This window comes from Canis lupus, chromosome 24, assembly GCF_011100685.1.
Source record: "Canis lupus familiaris isolate Mischka breed German Shepherd chromosome 24, alternate assembly UU_Cfam_GSD_1.0, whole genome shotgun sequence".
NCBI classification, from domain to species: Eukaryota; Metazoa; Chordata; class Mammalia; order Carnivora; family Canidae; genus Canis; species Canis lupus.
In genome coordinates this window covers 13,285,271-13,303,235 of record NC_049245.1, presented here as the reverse complement: position 1 = coordinate 13,303,235, position 17,965 = coordinate 13,285,271, and the positions used below count along the sequence as shown (strand labels likewise).

General features: G+C 37.7%; 1 protein-coding gene across 11 annotated transcripts in view; it reads left to right on the top strand.

Annotated features, from left to right (window-relative positions):
• The window catches only part of PLCB4 (phospholipase C beta 4), a 419,571-nt gene that overhangs the window by 323,102 nt on the left and 78,504 nt on the right, over positions 1-17,965 (top strand). For all 11 annotated transcript variants that reach the window (XM_038571637.1, XM_038571634.1, XM_038571639.1 and 8 more), the window contains 8 exons: positions 71-152; positions 1,349-1,449; positions 2,090-2,147; positions 8,936-9,044; positions 13,381-13,591; positions 14,601-14,694; positions 16,731-16,810; positions 17,378-17,462. In XM_038571637.1, the coding sequence (XP_038427565.1) occupies positions 71-152; positions 1,349-1,449; positions 2,090-2,147; positions 8,936-9,044; positions 13,381-13,591; positions 14,601-14,694; positions 16,731-16,810; positions 17,378-17,462 (820 nt within the window). The remainder of the gene's footprint in view (positions 1-70; positions 153-1,348; positions 1,450-2,089; positions 2,148-8,935; positions 9,045-13,380; positions 13,592-14,600; positions 14,695-16,730; positions 16,811-17,377; positions 17,463-17,965) is intronic.

The following is a 17,965-nucleotide window of genomic DNA, read 5'->3' as shown; positions in this document are numbered from 1 at the left end:
GCCTCAGAGAAAACAGAATCAACAATAACTTGGCTTTTTGTTTGTTTGTTTGTTTTCTTTTCTGCCCTAGTATTACTAGAACGTTTGCGTCGGGGAAAACAGAAAAAGTGATCTTTCAAGCACTCAAGGAGTTAGGTCTTCCCAGTGGAAAGGTATCTATTCATTTAATCATGTGTTTCTAAATGACTTTGTCTATTTATGTTCTCATACGTAATAAGCCAGATTTTTTATTCTAAACTGCTGTCATTTTGATTCAAAACTGGATTCAATCTCATAAAGTACAGATAACTTTCCCTTCTTCTTCTCCTGCCTGCCTGTCTTTTATTTTCTGAGCATTTTAAACTAAATGTTCTTAAATTCAAATAATGTACTTCACAATGTTTTTATCAACTTTATTAGGGAAAGGAAATGATAGCCAGTTTGCTCTTTTACACAGCTTGTGGAAGGTTTATTTTATCTTATTTTTTGAGAGAGAGAGAGAGAGAGAGAACGTGGGGGAGCGGGGGTGGCGTGCAGAGGGAGAGAGAATCTCAAGCAGGCTCCATGCCCAGCACAGAGCCAGATGCTGGGCTCGATCTCATGACTCTAAAATCATGATCTGAACCAAAGTCATGAGTCAGATGCCCAGCTGGCTGAATGCCCAGGTGCCCCCAGAAAGCTTATTTTAGAGAAGCCCATCCACCTTGCCTTGACCAAACACAGTGTGAGCCTGAATAATTAGCTAATAAATCCTGTTCTTCAAGATGGCTGTGAGATATTTTATAAAGCACCCCTCCCTACACAAACCATTTGTGTACCTGGCCCTTTGGACCTAGGATAATTGAAATTAACTTATTGACTACAAAAAATATTTAGGCCTGTTACTACTTTAACAAATCCAATTTGAAATACAAACTAAAGTGTGAAAAGTAAAATTGTATGTGGTCATCCTGAGCCCCTTCATGTGATCTTGTGAAAATTCACAAGATGAGCCTAAGTAAACACTAGGTTTGATTTATTCAGCATCCTTTAGGCAGGCACTTGCTTTTCTCCCTCAAGGAGAGAAAGAGGAAATGTTTCTTTATATTTATTTTACGGGGTGTTTCCCAGAGCAAACCCAGCTGTAGTCAGTGTTTGAACACACAAGTCCTGGCTGCATGGTAACCAGAAACACCCATTTACACGTGCCGTGTGCTGGCGGGATGGCCTGGCTACAGCTGGAATTGGCCTTCTGGCTTCTATCAGTAAGAATCTGAAATGGGGGCCCTGGGATCACCGGTAGTCATTGCTTTGCTTCATGATCCTGTCGATTCTTTCCCTCCAAGGAGAAAAATGTTGCATGTGTTATGACACTCTTTGCTCTTTACAGAATGATGAAATTGAGCCTGCAGCATTTACTTATGAGAAGTTCTATGAACTGACACAAAAGATTTGTCCTCGGACAGATATAGAGGATCTTTTTAAAAAAATGTAAGTTCTACTTAAAAGAAAATGTCATATTGTTGTCATTTTAGATTTTTAAAACATTTTTGTCATAATGTTTTAATATAGTAGGTTGAGAGTCTCTAGGATTATGTAGCTAGGGTTACATTTTCACCCCTTAGTTTATCACTGTAAAAGTTCACTCGGAGATTTCGAGAAACTTTTACAAAAATTAATGGCAGCACCTGGAACAATTTTTTCCCCCTTGCATTGGCTTTACTAACTACCTATAATTTTAACCTGCTCCTTTAGGTATTAACCCATTATGTGAACTAACTAGATTCAATTTGGAATGTTATTATGTTGTTGAAAAGTTCATTCATCCCAGTTATTTCAAATGGATGACTTACATGTTGTATTTAAAATAATGGCTTTTCATAATACTAGAGAACTGCAGACATGTTCTGTGAGCTAGCGGGAGTGTTTTCTTTCTCTTGTTGTTGGGTTGTTTTTTGTTTTTGTTTTTGTTTTTGTTTTTCGTACAGTCTCTGGCCATTTTAAGAATGCACCACTACTTCAGGGTTAGAAGATAAGTTTAGCATTATCATCAACAAATGTCAACATGTAAATCGTACCTACTGTAGCATCATATACAAAAACTTACTTTTTCTAATAAATTTCTTTTCAGCAATGGAGACAAAACTGATTATTTAACGGTAGACCAATTAGTGAGCTTTCTAAATGAAGTAAGCTTTTTCATACATTAACTCCATAAAGTCTGTGTGCAGTGGCTTGCCTCTTCCAGTGTTCCCCATTGCATGCCCGCATCATATGCCCTACTTGCTTTGCTTCTGACCTGCTGATCTTTCCATATGGCTTTCTTTACCAGGTGCAAAAATCAGCTGCTGCTCCTGTGTGTTCATGCACTTCCTACACATTGGCTTTGCACACTGCTTTTTTTTTGTTGGTTTTCTTGCTGTGATGTATAGCTCTGGTTCTATGTGTGCGTGTGAATTTTATAATATATCCATTTAATTAAATGTGTCTATGTTTTTGCAAGATGATATTTAAGGTAATTTTTTTTCTCTCCTATTGATTTCATTAAACAGAGAATGGATTGAAATTACCATACTATAGTTGGATTCTCCATTGCTAACTTTTTCTCATACTTTTGCATGGACTGGGAAACTTTATTTTTTGTCTTTTAATGGATTGCATGTAAGAACAATGTGTAGGTTCCAAGAGAATATTTTGACATCAAGCACAACAGAGGAGTTCCTGGGTGAAAATACAGTACATATTAGGCCAATTAGATTGAAGGATAAATTTTTACATTTTATTTTTATAACACGCTTAGGGCTCATTTTAGAATATGATCCACTAAACAACCAAAACTGGTTGACAACATTTGCTTACACAGAAGAGAAAAATATTTTCGAACACATAAAGTTTGCAACTTTTGTTACAACTAAAATTTACTTTTTTCTCTTTACACACACAAAAGAATGTTCTGTTCAGTGAAACCCATTGAAGCTCTTGCTAATCCAAAATGGGAGATTTACTTTTTTTCTAACACATTAGTGGAATTGACAATGTATTTTTGTTTCAAAACAATTTTTAATATAATTTAACTGTTATACCATACCAAGAGAAAACATTTGAAGAGAGTATTATCCTACACATGAGGCATTGACCCAAAAAACAGGCAACAGGGAGATATGATTTGCCAGTTTGTAGGAACATATCACATCTTTGCCAAAGCCCTTACAAAGCTATAATAATGAGAGCCTAAAAGCCCTTATGCAGGGAAGACTAGCGACTCCATTTATCAGCACAGATGCCTTCACTTTTAATAAACTTTTCAGTACAATACAGTATTTATTTTACTTGAAAACATTTCAAGTTTTCCACCCCACTAGTTTTTGGTCATGCGAATACTATGTTTATAATCTTTACCCAGATATTATCCACATTCCAGTGGCACCATTACTCAGAAGTTAAGTTGCCTTACTTTGTTTCCTTGACTCCTTCCTACTCTTCTTCTTTATTTTTAAGATTTATTGTTTTATTTTCTTCAGCTTCTTCATGCATTTGGGGTCACTGATTATCTTAAATTTTGGTGCGATGGGCAGGAAAATCTGCTTTTTACTAAAGAGGGAAGACCCTTGGGAGGCACAGAGAAAAATCTACATTGTTAGTTTGCTACTTCCTAAAAACAAGGTCTCTTGCACACTCTGAGATGAAGCTGGCACCCAAGCATCTATTAAGCATGACAAAGCTCTTACTATATATGTCACCGTGAAATAAAGAAATAATTCTGAAGTCTTGAGGCTAGATCTGGTGTTCATGGGCTCTTATCCCGTGCCTTTCCTCTTATGGGTTGTTTTTGTAAACCTACCCAATTATCACTTATAATTTTTATAAGTCTACGACATAACATTTAATTTTTAAAAGATACAATCACCCATACTCTGGCTCTGCCATCCAAATTATTTCTTCAAATATTTATTATTTGATAGCTTTTATACATCATTATCACAATCGCCAGTAGCACTCATTTGCTTTTATATTTTCTGCTTGGCTTCTCATTCATGGTAAAGAAGCATCTTTACTTCCGGGGTGGGACAGATGGAATCAGTGTGATTCTTGATTTCTTTAGATCATAGAGACTGCAAGATGGTCCAGGAAAGTGTACAGCCTTTACTTTTCATCAACTTGCCTGAATCTCTCCCTTTTCTGTCATAGCAAACTGAATTGGAAAGACTAGATAGAAATCTGAGTGCATCCTTGAAGAAGTTTGTCAAACTTAGAAAACATTCTTCCAGCTCCTGTACTCTCTCTTTTAAGTCCTACAGTGGCTCTTCTCCTTCTCCAAAAGCAGAAGACGCTTTAGGCATAGCACCTTTGAAGCCCATAATGAAAGGAGACAGCGTTCACTTGAGAAGGAAGCTGGCATTGCAATGTAAAGGTGTATGGCTCCAAAAGCTTAGATCTAAACATTTGCAAAATGCCTTAGCTACATAATGTCAGCAACCTAGAGTTCAACATTGTGTTAGAAGCCTAGATTATGCAATAAGGCAGGAAAAGTAAATGAGTCTCGTGAATACGAAGGGACAAGGTCCTACTCATCGATCATTTGCAGATGATGATTAAATACTCTAACTCTCAAAAACTATTGACTGAAGAACTCTTTGAATGAAAGTTAAGCAAAGTAACCAGAAAAATAATTGAAGCAAAAATCAATAGACACATGTACACAAACATTAACAAGTTAGAATAAATAATAGGGGGAAAAAAGTCATGCTGCCTCCTACCACTTCCCAGCTTGGAAATCTTTTTGCTCTTTAGGTTAAATTTTATGTTCAGTATACTTATGTCTATCTTCAGGAAGCTGGAATGAGAGGAGAGACTACTGGCCATTTACTATCTTGGTCACCATGTAGAGATTTGTACCACCTCCTTCCTATCCATGTCATCAACACTTACTAGCTTTTCACTAGTAGCTTTAGACCTGCTGCTCATCTGCTTCTCAGTATCTCTTTATTCATTGCTCCCCAAAGTGTGACCATGGACCAGCAGCATCAGCATTCTGTGGGAACTTGTTAGAAATGTAGAATCTTGGGTCTCACTCTAGACCTACTGACTGGGAATCTATCTACATTTAATGACATCTCCAGGTGACTGAGCTGCGCATTAAAGTTTGCGAAACACTGTCCTACTGGATTACCTGCATTTCTCCTTGGAATACTTAGTGTGGATGGGAAGAATGTGACAGCATCATATACCTTCTGTTATTCTCCATAATGGATTTACTCATGGAAATCCACCACTTGGATCTAAAATTTTGCCACAGCTATGCCTTTTTGTCTCATCAGTGGACCAAGCGAAACTTGTCTTCTTCCTATTTTAAGAAAATAGTAAACCAGAGTCTGGGAAGCTAGTAGAAGCACTCACTGTGAGCTGCCATGTGGTTAGATAATTGCCTTCAACTCAGTTCTTTGTCTGTGGTGGGGCTACTTAATGTCCCTGGGCCTCAGTTAATTTCTTTCCCCGTTTCCATGGAGAAGCTAAATTGATTTCAGTTTTAGCTTCATTCTCTCACAATGATAACTGAGGGGGAGGGCCCACAGAATTGGGAAATGCATGGAGGGCTGGAGAGATAGATCAAGGGGAGAAAAAGAGGAGAAAGGTCTTAGAATAATCCAGAATTTGCTTTATTTTCTTGTGGCTAGTGATCTCTCCCCACCTCACACACATTATATGATCACATTAGGGTTAGACCTATTTATTTATTTATTTATTTTATTTTGCAGGTGAATATAGGAAAGGGCCTATCTTTTTCCATTTATAATATCTTTATTTTTTAATACATAGACATAGAAAGAGAAGGAGGTATTTAGTCTTACAGGTAAGCCTACTCTTACAAATTATTCCTTTATCTTCTTTATATTTCTTCTGAATATTTTTTGCCAACATATCTCCCATTCTTAGGGTTAAAGTCAGTTGATGCCTCTTCTCAATAAGAGTAAGGACATAATAATGGAATAATGGCCATTGTCTCTTCATTCATGTGGGTACAGTTCTTTGACCTATTTTCAGAAGCTGTTTAGATCTCACTTGACAAAGCTCTGGACATCCAGCGGGGAATGTCGTAGGTACATTGCTTTCCCCACTGAAAACCAGTGATCCCTCAGAGTTATGAGACATTTGCCCCACTGTGCTTACATCCATGTGGGACCCTTCTGCAATCTTATTACTCTGAGGTCACCTGGAAGCTATCCTTTTTCTCTTGTTTTTTTTTTTTCATGTAAAAATTATAGTTTTGTGACTCTGATGCAAATCTTCTTATCTGCTTCCTTACTTTTGGATTATCCAGATTGTACTGTGCTTCCTTTTTGAAACATGAAAATTTTAGTGAAGCAAAGGTTATGCTAATCTGGTGGAGTGATGCAAAGACAAATGCAGTTTCATACTGTCTCCTTTTAGTGCTTATTTGCTGCAAATGTACAATTAGGAGATTATGATACATCCATTTTAGGACTTGTTTTCCTGGCTTTTGCTTCTGATAGGCAGGATGTTCTAGTGAATATCATGCCCTGAGACTAAACATTAATGGACTTTAACTAGGACATCTCAAACATTTAGCATTCTGTCCTTGCAGGACTTAGGTTTTGGGGTTTGGTTGGTTGTTGTTTTGTTTTTGTTTTTGTTCTTTTACTGATTTGCAACGTGCATACTTTTACATGTTAGAGCAGTGTTTCTTAAACTTGAACACATCAGAATCACCTGGAAAGCTTGCTTAAACACAGATTCATGGGTTCCACCCCAGAGAATCAGATCTGGTAGGTCTTTAGTGGGGCCTGAGAATCTGCATTTTAATGCCCAGGTGCGGGAGATGCCACTGCTGCCATCAACAGATTACATTATAAGTCACATTGGGCTCACATGCATATATATATATATGCATATAAAGAGCACATCAGAGCATCTAGCTTCCCCCTCCTTTACCTGATTTAATCTCTTCTTCCCTCTGCAGCTTAATCTCTTCTTTCTCTCACTTTTTAAATTCATATGGATTTTCCCCATCATCTCCATGGGTCCTAGATTCTTACCAGCAAGTATATCTTTAAATCAAAAAGGCCTACTTTTAATAAGGAAGGAAAATACAGTGGCCAACCGTGAACATAACTGCAATGGGGTCTAAAGAGGACCTTTTCCTACTATATCCATCTTCTTCCGTGATAGTATTTTACAGAGATGGTTGAAGAAATGTGCCTAGAAAGAGTTTTTTGTTTGTTTGTTAATTTGTTTGTTTCTTTGGAATGATGCATTCTTACCAGAGGGGTGGTGCTTGTCGTCCCCTTGAATAGTGGGCTCTAGAGTTGCATGATGCCCATCCATTTCATAAACAACATTGTAGCATGCCTTCACGTGCCTGGCATTCCATGGTCCACCTCACGGTTTCTCTCTGCATAACTCCACGAGTTTTGTTTTTTTATGGTTTCAAGGCCTGTTGTTAATATGTGCTCTAGCACATGCATGGACGTGAGCTGTTGTGAGCTGTAATTTCTTAGATTACAACAGAAGCATGCTTCATTGGGATAAACTGACAAAAAGATAACAATTCCTTATGAGTTAACACTCTTACATGGGTGAAGAGGTGGGCGGACCTGCATAGGCTAGGCTAGGCCACAAGTGCTTGAGGAAATTACATCGTGCGTGTTGCATTGGCCAAAGGCATTCATTCTGTGCTACCCACTTTTCAGACTCTCATTTTAAAACAAATGGGGAAGGGAAATCCATATGAACCTTTAACAACTGTTTCTTAAACACTTCTCAGTACTCTTTTTCAACGTCTGTGCATATATTTGGGTAAAGAATTGTTGCCAAGGTTCTACCTGTTGACCAGGTTTTGCTCACACCTTCTTATCTGCCATTATTTCCATAGAAGTTATAGATTTGATGAATGACCAGGGTCCAATTCACGGTGAACATTAAGGAAGTTTCATGGACCACTGCCTCCAGATACAGACACACACACACACACACACACACACACACACACACACACAAGATTGTAGCTGAGTTAGTAAATTGGATTTTTTTTTCACCACTGCTGTGAAGTTTGGATGGCAGAACTGCAGAAATAGCATTGCTCCTGGTCCCTCTCATGGTACCATGAGCATCCAGGTGCTGATTTGAAAAGAATGGCATCACCAGCTTCCTAAGTGCCTTATTCATGGACTCCTCCTCCCCAGAGGAGCAAACCAAGGAAATTTACTTTTTCATAGTGAAAAAGACTTTCTGCACTACTGATAAGTACAGATTTTCATATTGTCGATAATTTTTACATATCCTTGTGCTGATTGTCATCATCATTATTACAATTGGTGTGATTTGATAAATATTTACTCAAGAAAATGAAGCCTGCAGACTCCCTAAGAAATCTTTCTATGTAAAAATCTATGTAAAAAATATATATAATACAAATGAAAAGATGTTTGCCTGTTTTAACCTTAGGGATTTTTTTGTTTTTGTTACTATTGTTTTTCTTTTTTGGCACTTCAGTTAGTATATTAACTATTTGAGTTATTTGGGGTTTTTTTTTTTTTTTTTTTTTTTTTTTTTGGTTTTTGCTTTTGTTTTTCTTTTTTTTTTCCTCTGCCAAAGATTTTTTACCTCACTTTTTATAGATTTTTATGCCAAACCTCTCACCTATGGTATGGGAACTAGAAGACAGCACAATTGACATGCACACCATTTTATGTATCCTTTAGCTTTTGGAGGGGAAAAAAAAGTATATTCTGTATTCTCTCTCCAGTTCAGTGAGGGAAACCGACAAAGCACTCCCAAAGATGGACTCTTTTGAAGTATATTTTAGGGAGAAAGAGAGTAGGACAGTGAAATCCTATCTTTGTAACTATAAATGTGATCCTTTAAATATACTTTATTTTAGAAATTATGTACTTTAGTGATATATAATACCCCAAGGGTGAGAAATGTCAACCTAAATGGGGTTATTTTCTCATCATAGCATCAGCGAGACCCTCGACTGAATGAAATTTTATTCCCATTTTATGATGCAAAAAGGGCAATGCAGATCATCGAGATGTATGAGCCTGATGAAGATTTGAAGAAAAAAGGTAATAAAATTGAAAAAAAGATAATTTTCTTTATTAATGAAAAAGCAAAGACTATATGCAACTTTCTTTGAACGTTCTTGGATTTTTAGTTAAAGGCATCTTTAAATGCTTTGGAGTTCCCTAGAGCCAGGGAGTTTTAATGGACTGCTTTTTTTGTTTTGTTTTGTTTTTCCTGTTCTAAGCTAGTATAAATTTTACCTTACATCAGAATTTGCCGATGTTGCCTGAGGTAGAATGTTAAATTTCCTGTATTATTAAACACATTATAATGATATTTTCCCCATTGTACTCTTATATTCAACCTTTACTATTGCATGATGCTCAGACTGCAAAAATGCCCAGTCTGTTTGCAATCTTCGAAGGAATTTCACGTCTTAGAAAAGTTTGTGCCTTCTTTTTCTCCCCTTTGTTTTGCCAAGCAAATTTTAATACATGACCTGATGAGCCTTCCCATCATTGGACTTCTGTTATGGAATACAAATGCAACTGATAGGAAATTAAATATGAATCAATATAGCGAGTTATTGGGGCTTCTGAACATCTGCCTCTTTCAGTGATATATTGGAAACAGTGTGCTGTCCATTCCAATATTTGACAATGGAAAGGCATGGAGAGGAAATTTAAGGTCAGTCTCAAAGCAGTGGGAGGCACCTGCAAAGGTTGGGACAGGTGATGATGCTATAATTGGACAGGAAGTCCTGGGAAGAGATACCTGAGCTGCAGCCTCACCCTTGTGTCCCACTAAAGAGTTGAAGGGAGGTTCAGGTTTGGGTTCTGTCTCTTCCATGTGCCCATGGGTATCATGGCCTCTGGTTTCTGAGTTCTTTCTTTGTATCTCATTGAATGTGGCTGAGAGGTTTATATAATCTATGGACCCACATAAAACCTGTGTCTACATGTACTGGCCTGCCACACCACATGACCCATCCCTGATATTTTTCCAGGTCACAAAGATGTTCAGTTACACTTCCTGCTAAGGCCCCAACCACCTACTTTCAGCAAGATTGCTTCCTTATTTATCTCTCTACAAATATTCTGAGTATTGTTATTTATTCTACATTGCATGGGATTAAAGTGAACAGAGGAGTGGCTTGATAGGTAATATAGCACTTTGCAGTATTTGATTTGATTCTTGTTGCCATCCTGTCACTGTATGACCTTGGGCAAGGGACTATATTCCTGGGCCTCCGTTTCCTTGCTTGTAACACAGCAGAGTTCGTACAGTCTTTCAACTAGTATTTCATTTCGCTCCCCTGCGTTCATTTTATTAAGTTTATAGAGAGCTGACAGGTGCCAAACACTGTGCCCAGTGCTGGAGATTCAAAAGTAAGTAAGACAGTTGTGATCTGTTGAGGGACAATGCTCAGCAGTCCATTGGCAGTATGATAAATGTTATGACAGAGGTGTGTCTTTCATTATTTCTAAAGTCCTTTCAGGTCCTAAATTCTATAAAATTACCTTGACACATCTAAAAATCAGCTTCACCATTTCACAAATGACACAAATTTCAAAATCTGCCATTATCAAGTGGGGTGAGAATGTGGTGCAAAAGGCATTCCTATAAATTTCCGGGGTGGAGCTTAAATCGGTACAACCAACCATCTTGATGAATATTTTGGCAATAATTGGAAAAGTGGAAAATATGCCTCTCCTGCAGCCCAGCCTTTTCACCTCCAGGTATGTACCCCAGAGAATCTCCTGTATTGTTCCCAGCTCTGGATGTCAGAGGAAGTGCACTCACCCAGGCCAGTGGCTTTAAATTTCTTCTACACACATGACTTTCAAATTCTCCACTCCTAACCTCTAACTTCAGCTACAGACCTGCAGTAGAACTCTCCATTTTAATACTGAATGGGCATTTCAAGTGTGTATGTTCAGCATATTTTGATAATCCCTGACCCAGACCTGTGCCCTTCTCAGCGAGGAAAATGGTACCATTATTCATCCAGATTTTCTTTCTTTCTTTATTTTTTTTTCTTAAGATTTTATTTATTTATTCATGAGAGACACAGAGAGAGAGGCAGAGACACAGGCAGAAGGAGAAGCAGGCTTCTCACAGGGAGCCTGATGAAGGACTCCCCTGGATTGGGACCACGCCCTGAGCTGAAGGCAGATGCTCAACTGCTGAGCCACCCACACTTCCCTATTCACCCAGATTTTCAAGCCAAAATTCTTGGAATCTTCCTTGGCTTGCTTCCATTCTTTCACATCATTTCTGATGCATCAGCAAAACCAACCAGATCTGTTCTCAGAATGAGTCCTGAATAAATCACTTTTCACCCTCTTTACCTTCATCAGACTATCCAAGCCTACCTACATCATGTCTTCCTGGACAATGCCAATGACTTCTAACTAGTCTCCTTCTTTCTACTCAGTGCCTTACAGTTTATGCTCCATATAGCAGCCAGACTAAACCTTTAAAAACTAATTTTAATCATGTTATTACACCCTTGAGAACCTTCCAAAGGCTTCCCTACATACAGTACTTAGCAAAGACTTAAGTTCAACTGGTAGAGCTTTTGGCTTCCTCTCCAGCCTCATTTCTAGCTACTTCTCCCCTTGGTCACACACTCCTGCGTCAAGGACTTTGCATTTGCTGATCCATCTATCTGGGATGACCTTCCCCAGATGTGCATATGGCACTCTCCCTACTCATGAATGTGACCACCTGAGAAGGGCTTTTGCTGGCCATGTATCTAACACAGCATCCTGGTCATTCTTTATCACCTTCATTCCCTGCTTTCTATTTCCTTCTAGCACTTTCATGATGTTACATTACACTTTTATTTATTTGCTAATTTATTTACTCTCTTTTCCATAATATGTTTCGTGAAGGAAGGGCTTATCTGTTTCTTCCATCACGTCATCTGTCTCAGTGCCTTAAAAAGTATTTGCTTTTAGCATGGATGTGTGTGCCCTAGGAGATAGGTGCACAGATTTTTATTGTAGTATGTTTAATTATAATTAGAAATTACCTAAATACACATCAACAGAATAATGAACAATAAATTGGTGTATTTATAGATGGACCCACTCTACATTCTGCAGTACTACTTACTACCACTATATGTTCTACTATATTCAGGGAAAAATAAATGAACAAGAGCTATTTATATTAACTGAATAAGTTCTAAGGAAATGTAAAAATAGCAAGTTGTGTATGCAAATAGTGGTATATCTTTTATAAAAGCTTTTAAATATTCATATTTACCTATTGTTTGGATAAGGACATGTGTAGTAGAGTTACAAAGCCATTTCGAGAATGTTAAATACAAAAAGTTAGGAAGTGGACGTCTACAAGGAAGTAGAAAGAGGGACTGCAAGAGAATGGAGGGTGGGAACACAGGGTGCTGCAAAGACATCTGTAGTTATGTATTCCTCTAAAAAATGTAAAGCAAATAAGGTAAAATGTTACAAAGCTGTGGTTTAGGTCCTGAGTTATTTATTATGCTATCATCTGTACTTTTTTTAATAAGTTTTAAATCAGTTCATAACTTGCAAATGCTTAAATAAAAACAGAAACCTTAGGTGGTCAATGGTTGACAGGGTAGGAGATGTAGAAATAATTGATCACTTCCCCTGAGAAGACCACAAGGGACCTGCCCTACTAGAAAGGGCTCTTGGGGCCATATTTCAATGACTACTGAATATTCTTCTCACAGTCCCATATCCTGTTCCATAGATAAAATAGGAGAAATGAATTGTTTAAACCCAGCATGGCTGCTAACTCCTTCTCCATTCCAGTGAGAACAATAGCACCCTACAGTTGTGTTTTCCTCTTGAGCCCAACACGGGGCTCAAACTCATGACACAGAGATCAAGACCTGACCTGAGATCAAGAGTTGGATGCTTAACCAACTGAGCCACCCAGACTCCCCTGTTTTCCACTTTTTAAAGAGCCCCTCTCATATAATATTCTTCTTTATCATTCAGGGCAGTCCTGGAAAGCAAGTGTGGCCAGTATTTCTCCCCATTTGAGAGAAGAGAAGGTTGAGACCCCAGAACATAAGGAGTGAGTGGTAGAAGCAGAACCGACAAATGTTCCCTTGACCCCTGGTCACCACAGCTCCTGGAACTGTGCTTCTGAGCTTAGGGAATCATGGGCTTCAGCCATCCTACTTAAGAAAGCAGAGCACCACCTGTCTTGTGGAATGCATTAGGTTACTTAGAACGTGCAGCTCTGTTGTTTTGTTCAAGTTCTGAAGGATGATGGTCTTTGGGGAAGAGACTGAGAAGTAGTCTTTACTTTGATGAAGCTGCCTCAACTTCCATGAAGAAAATGTGAGTTGTGTATTTCCAGAGCCACATGTCTACTAACTGCTCTTTTTCCCCCTAGGCCTCATATCAAGTGATGGGTTTTGCAGATATCTGATGTCAGATGAAAATGCCCCAGTCTTCCTGGATCGTTTAGAACTTTACCAAGAAATGGACCACCCTCTGGCCCACTACTTCATCAGTTCTTCACATAACACCTATCTCACTGGCCGACAGTTTGGTGGGAAATCTTCAGTAGAAATGTACAGACAGGTTCTCCTGGCTGGTTGCAGGTCAGAGACTCAGGACAGCTTTTTTTTATTTTCTTTTTAAAAATTTTTGTATATGATGCCCTTCAATTTAATTGGCTTTTCTCTAAAAGAAACAGGAAGTAGTATTCAGAATGAAAAGGCCATTTTTCTTCTTTAATTGATTATACTGGTCATGTAACCTTTGAGAAAGAACAGAAGATCTCTGCCCCAGAAAGTTCTAGAATCCTCCTAAGGACCAAAAAACATTTTTTACTATACATTTTTAGATATCCCCCCCTCTAAATTACAAAAAAAAAAAAAATGTTTTTAAGAAGTTATGCTAAGTCTCTTAGTGATCTGAAGCATTGGCAAATGTGGCTCTACTTAATGTTAAAAGTTCTAAAATGTCATTCTCTGAGAATAAAGATTATTGAAAATGGTTTTCTTATGAAAAATAAGAAATGTAGCTACATGATATTTTTTCTTGGTTGTCAATAACCAGTACCTTATTTTTTAATAACTATTTTTTGTGTATGGAGAGACTCTAAAGAAATGACATCACTACTTCTGTCTCTGAATACTTGACACAATGAGAACATTTTCTTTTATGGTCGAAGAAACATCATTTCACCTAACAAAGTTTTATCTATCTATCTATCTATCTATCTATCTATCTATTCACCTAACAAAATTTTAAAACTTATTCTTTAACATCATCAAACCCAACCCATATTCAGATGTTACCAGTTGCCCCCAGATTTCCTTCATTGTAGCTTTGTCATGACTGGAATTTCATTCAGAACCTCACTGGTTGTTATATCTCTTAAGTCTGTCTTTATCTCTGACAGTCCCTTTTTGATGACATCAACATGGTAAAGAATATAATATGATTTTAACTTGCATACTCCATGAAATAATCATGTTATTTAATCCATGTTCTGTTTCTGTAAAAAAAAAAAAAAAACAACTTATTTTGGTATCTCTTCTTTTAATTTGCACATACACTATTTTATTGTAAGGGTTCAATATTGCAATTTCACTGTGTGCCTAGATGTGTTGAACTTGACTGTTGGGACGGAAAAGGTGAAGACCAAGAACCAATAATAACTCATGGAAAAGCTATGTGTACAGATATCCTTTTTAAGGTAAGTTCAAAATAGCCATAGTCTTTTTCTGAACTATTGTAGAGATAGATGAAGTGGAGAAAACAAATTATTCATTTTCTGAAAGTCAAGAAACATGTTTTTTCCACTTAATAGCACCATCTTTTTTTAACTCTGCTGCTTTCAAATGGTGACAGTGCTATATAATGAGGTTTCTCTGCCAGACTCCCCCTGACTCTTAAGACTGTTTAGAAACAATCTTTTGTTTTCATGCTCAATTTACACTATTTCTGAAGGACTTCAAATTGGCATAAAAAGATAAATAGAATACAGAAAATAAAATAGATTATTAATAGCACCTGTAAGAGTAAGAAGCTAAGTTTAGTGAGGTTAGAGTTTATGAATGCTCTATAAGAAGTCCTATAAACTGTCAAGCCAAGCCATAAATGGGCTCCAAACTTTCTAGAATTCAGCACAAGGAGGGAGGAAACATGATGATTCACAAGATTTATAAAATAGAAATAGGGCCTTTGGTCCAAAGAAGCATAGTTATTTCCAGTCCTGGTGCTAGAGAGAAGACTTTTCCCCAAGGATCCTCAAAGAGAGGCATCTACAGTTTTATAAACAGGCATTTCAAGTAATGGCCTTTTGGTGATCTCTATGTAGTTTGGAGATTGGTTTCTTACAAGGCTCCTCACTATGCTCCAATGATATCCTGCCAAAAGACAAGTCAAAAAATGAAATTCTGTGGTTGGACAATATTCAGATACATCTGTCTCTGTCAGTTTGGTGTAATTTAGAATAGTTATTGCAACACCTAAAGCAATTGTTCTGCCTACATGTGGAAAATCACCAGAGGTATTTGTTAAAACAGATGCCTAGGCCCTATACCCATAACACTCCATGCATACCATTTCTCTTAGCCAGATGTTAGTGAATTTTGAGTAGCAATGAATTCAAGATTATGTTCCCTGAGAAAGAATTGCACTCCCTGAGCAGTATCAAGAGTATTAAAGTGGGAAGCCATGAGTTTGCACAGCCAACCAAACTGACAGGAAAGGTTGATGTCCTCTTTAGAGAATTAAGGAGACTAATAAGGAAGTTTACCTGAAAAGAAGGCCAAGTCCTCTCAGCCTGGAGGTGAGCAAAGGAGAACCCATGAAGAGAGCAAAAATTTCTCTCCAGGAGTATTTCTTGGTCAGCTCAAGTGGACAGTCAAGGTCTCAGGCATTTTCACCTGGGAAGAAACTTTAAGCAAGAATAATTAAAGGACCACCTTAGCCATGAAAGTGCTCACTAAAATACTCTAGGATTATCTAACCCAAGGCATAATTGTTTCAAATGGACTTCCCTAGATGACTATTGTAAAATGTTTTTCCATTTAATTGAATGGTGGCATTTTCCCTGTGGCTAACTATAAGCCAGTAAGAATTTGGGGATTTTTACCAAATATGCTCCAGTTTTAGAAACATTGGTTTGAAATCATGCTTTCTAAAGCGAAGCAGAGAGCAAGGCCAGCTGTCTGAGGGAAGGACATTCTCAGCTCATTCAAAGGTTGTTTCAAATGGCCGAGCTTTTGGTTCAGAGAGGGACATCCAGAACACCTCCTGTTTGACCTCACATGTTGCTTGATCAAGGAGAAACCCCTCTCTGGTCACCTCCCATCCTCAAGATTCATCAGGCTAATAAGAGACAATTAATTCAGTTTCATCAAATTAATGAAAATAGCCAAAACTTCACCTGCTCTTGAGCAAGAAAGATGAGCTTTGAACCTGTCTTACCAAGTAATGGAGCAAGGAGCCAGCATGCCATTAAGATGAATTTCTTGTCAGTTAATAGCACCATAATTTTGGAGAAGTCCGAGATAGCTTTGAAAAAAAATTGTCATCAACCATTAACTGCACTTGAGTCCAGCCACAAGGGGGACTCCACCTGTAAAGGTATCAAGGTGAATGGCTTCTCCAAGTCTTAATTGCCAGAATTGACTTTCTGAAATTAATAGTCTTGGAATGGCTTCAGGTGCCTTAATTTGTTTTTTTTTTTCTCTTTTCTCTCATTAACACTTTTTATCTTTAAAGGATGTTATTCAAGCCATCAAGGAAACTGCATTTGTCACATCCGAATATCCTGTAATTCTCTCCTTTGAAAATCACTGCAGGTATAATGATGTGTTCTAACTCTAAGTAGCTACTGTTCATTCCCCACTGCTGCTGTACATCTTTTTAAATAGCTGAATAGTTTTGGGAAATGGCAAGGACACTTGGTCTTACACAAAAAAGAAAGGGGAAAAAAATCCCAAACCACTACCCCCTCTAACCTCCAAAAAAAAAAAAAAAAAAAAAAAAAAAGGAAAAAAAAGTCCTCTTTATATGTATTAGAGATGCTTCCTCTAAACAAAAGGTGAGGGATCAAGATACCTTGCTTGAAGTTCCACTGAGTTGGAAGATATGGCAGTAGATTTGAAATCAGACTTGATGAGTTGAGAGCCATTTTTTTTTTGAGAGCCATTTTTATTCTGTTTACTTAATTTGGGGGGCAAAATATACTTTTTACCATACCAGTTAAAGTCTGTGGTATGTAACAGCATCTCGCTTAGCATCCAGGGGACAAGTGTAGATTTTACAGAGTGGGAGTTTTTAATCACCTAGGAATGGATGTTTCTTCTTCTTGGACAGTTAATGGATGTTTGAATTTACAAATGCCAGTTCTCTCTCTCTCTCTCCAGCAAATATCAACAGTACAAGATGTCCAAATATTGTGAAGATCTATTTGGGGATCTCCTGTTGAAACAAGCACTTGAATCACATCCAGTATGTATTTTTAGCAAACCATATTTCTAACCTGAATGGATTTGTTTTGAAATTCATTTCTAAAGGGTCAAGTAGTGCTAGAGGACTAAAGATCTTCATATTTATTTAAATTCATTGGTATGGAAAGCTTTTGTGCTTCAGACAGATGTGTAGAGAAAGACATAAAATAAACATCTGGTTCAGTTTAATTTGGAAGGTCTTGAGGTCTTTATGATTTTTGAGATCTCTGTCCTAAAATTTTATAAAATGCCCACTGGCCAAGAGTCTATATTCAGCAGTTGTTCTCAACTTGGTTGCATGATAGTATCATCTAGCATCTTTAAAAAACCTTTGCCAGGGCCCCACTTAGAGATTGAGTTAATTGTTCTGGGTAAGGCCTGAGTGTGGTGTTTTTTTAAAAAGCCCTCCAGGTGAATTAAATGTGCACATAGGGTTAGCACCCATAGGATCCCATTGCTGTGAGAAGTCCTCTAAATTGAAGTCACAAGAGTCTCGAGTTCAAG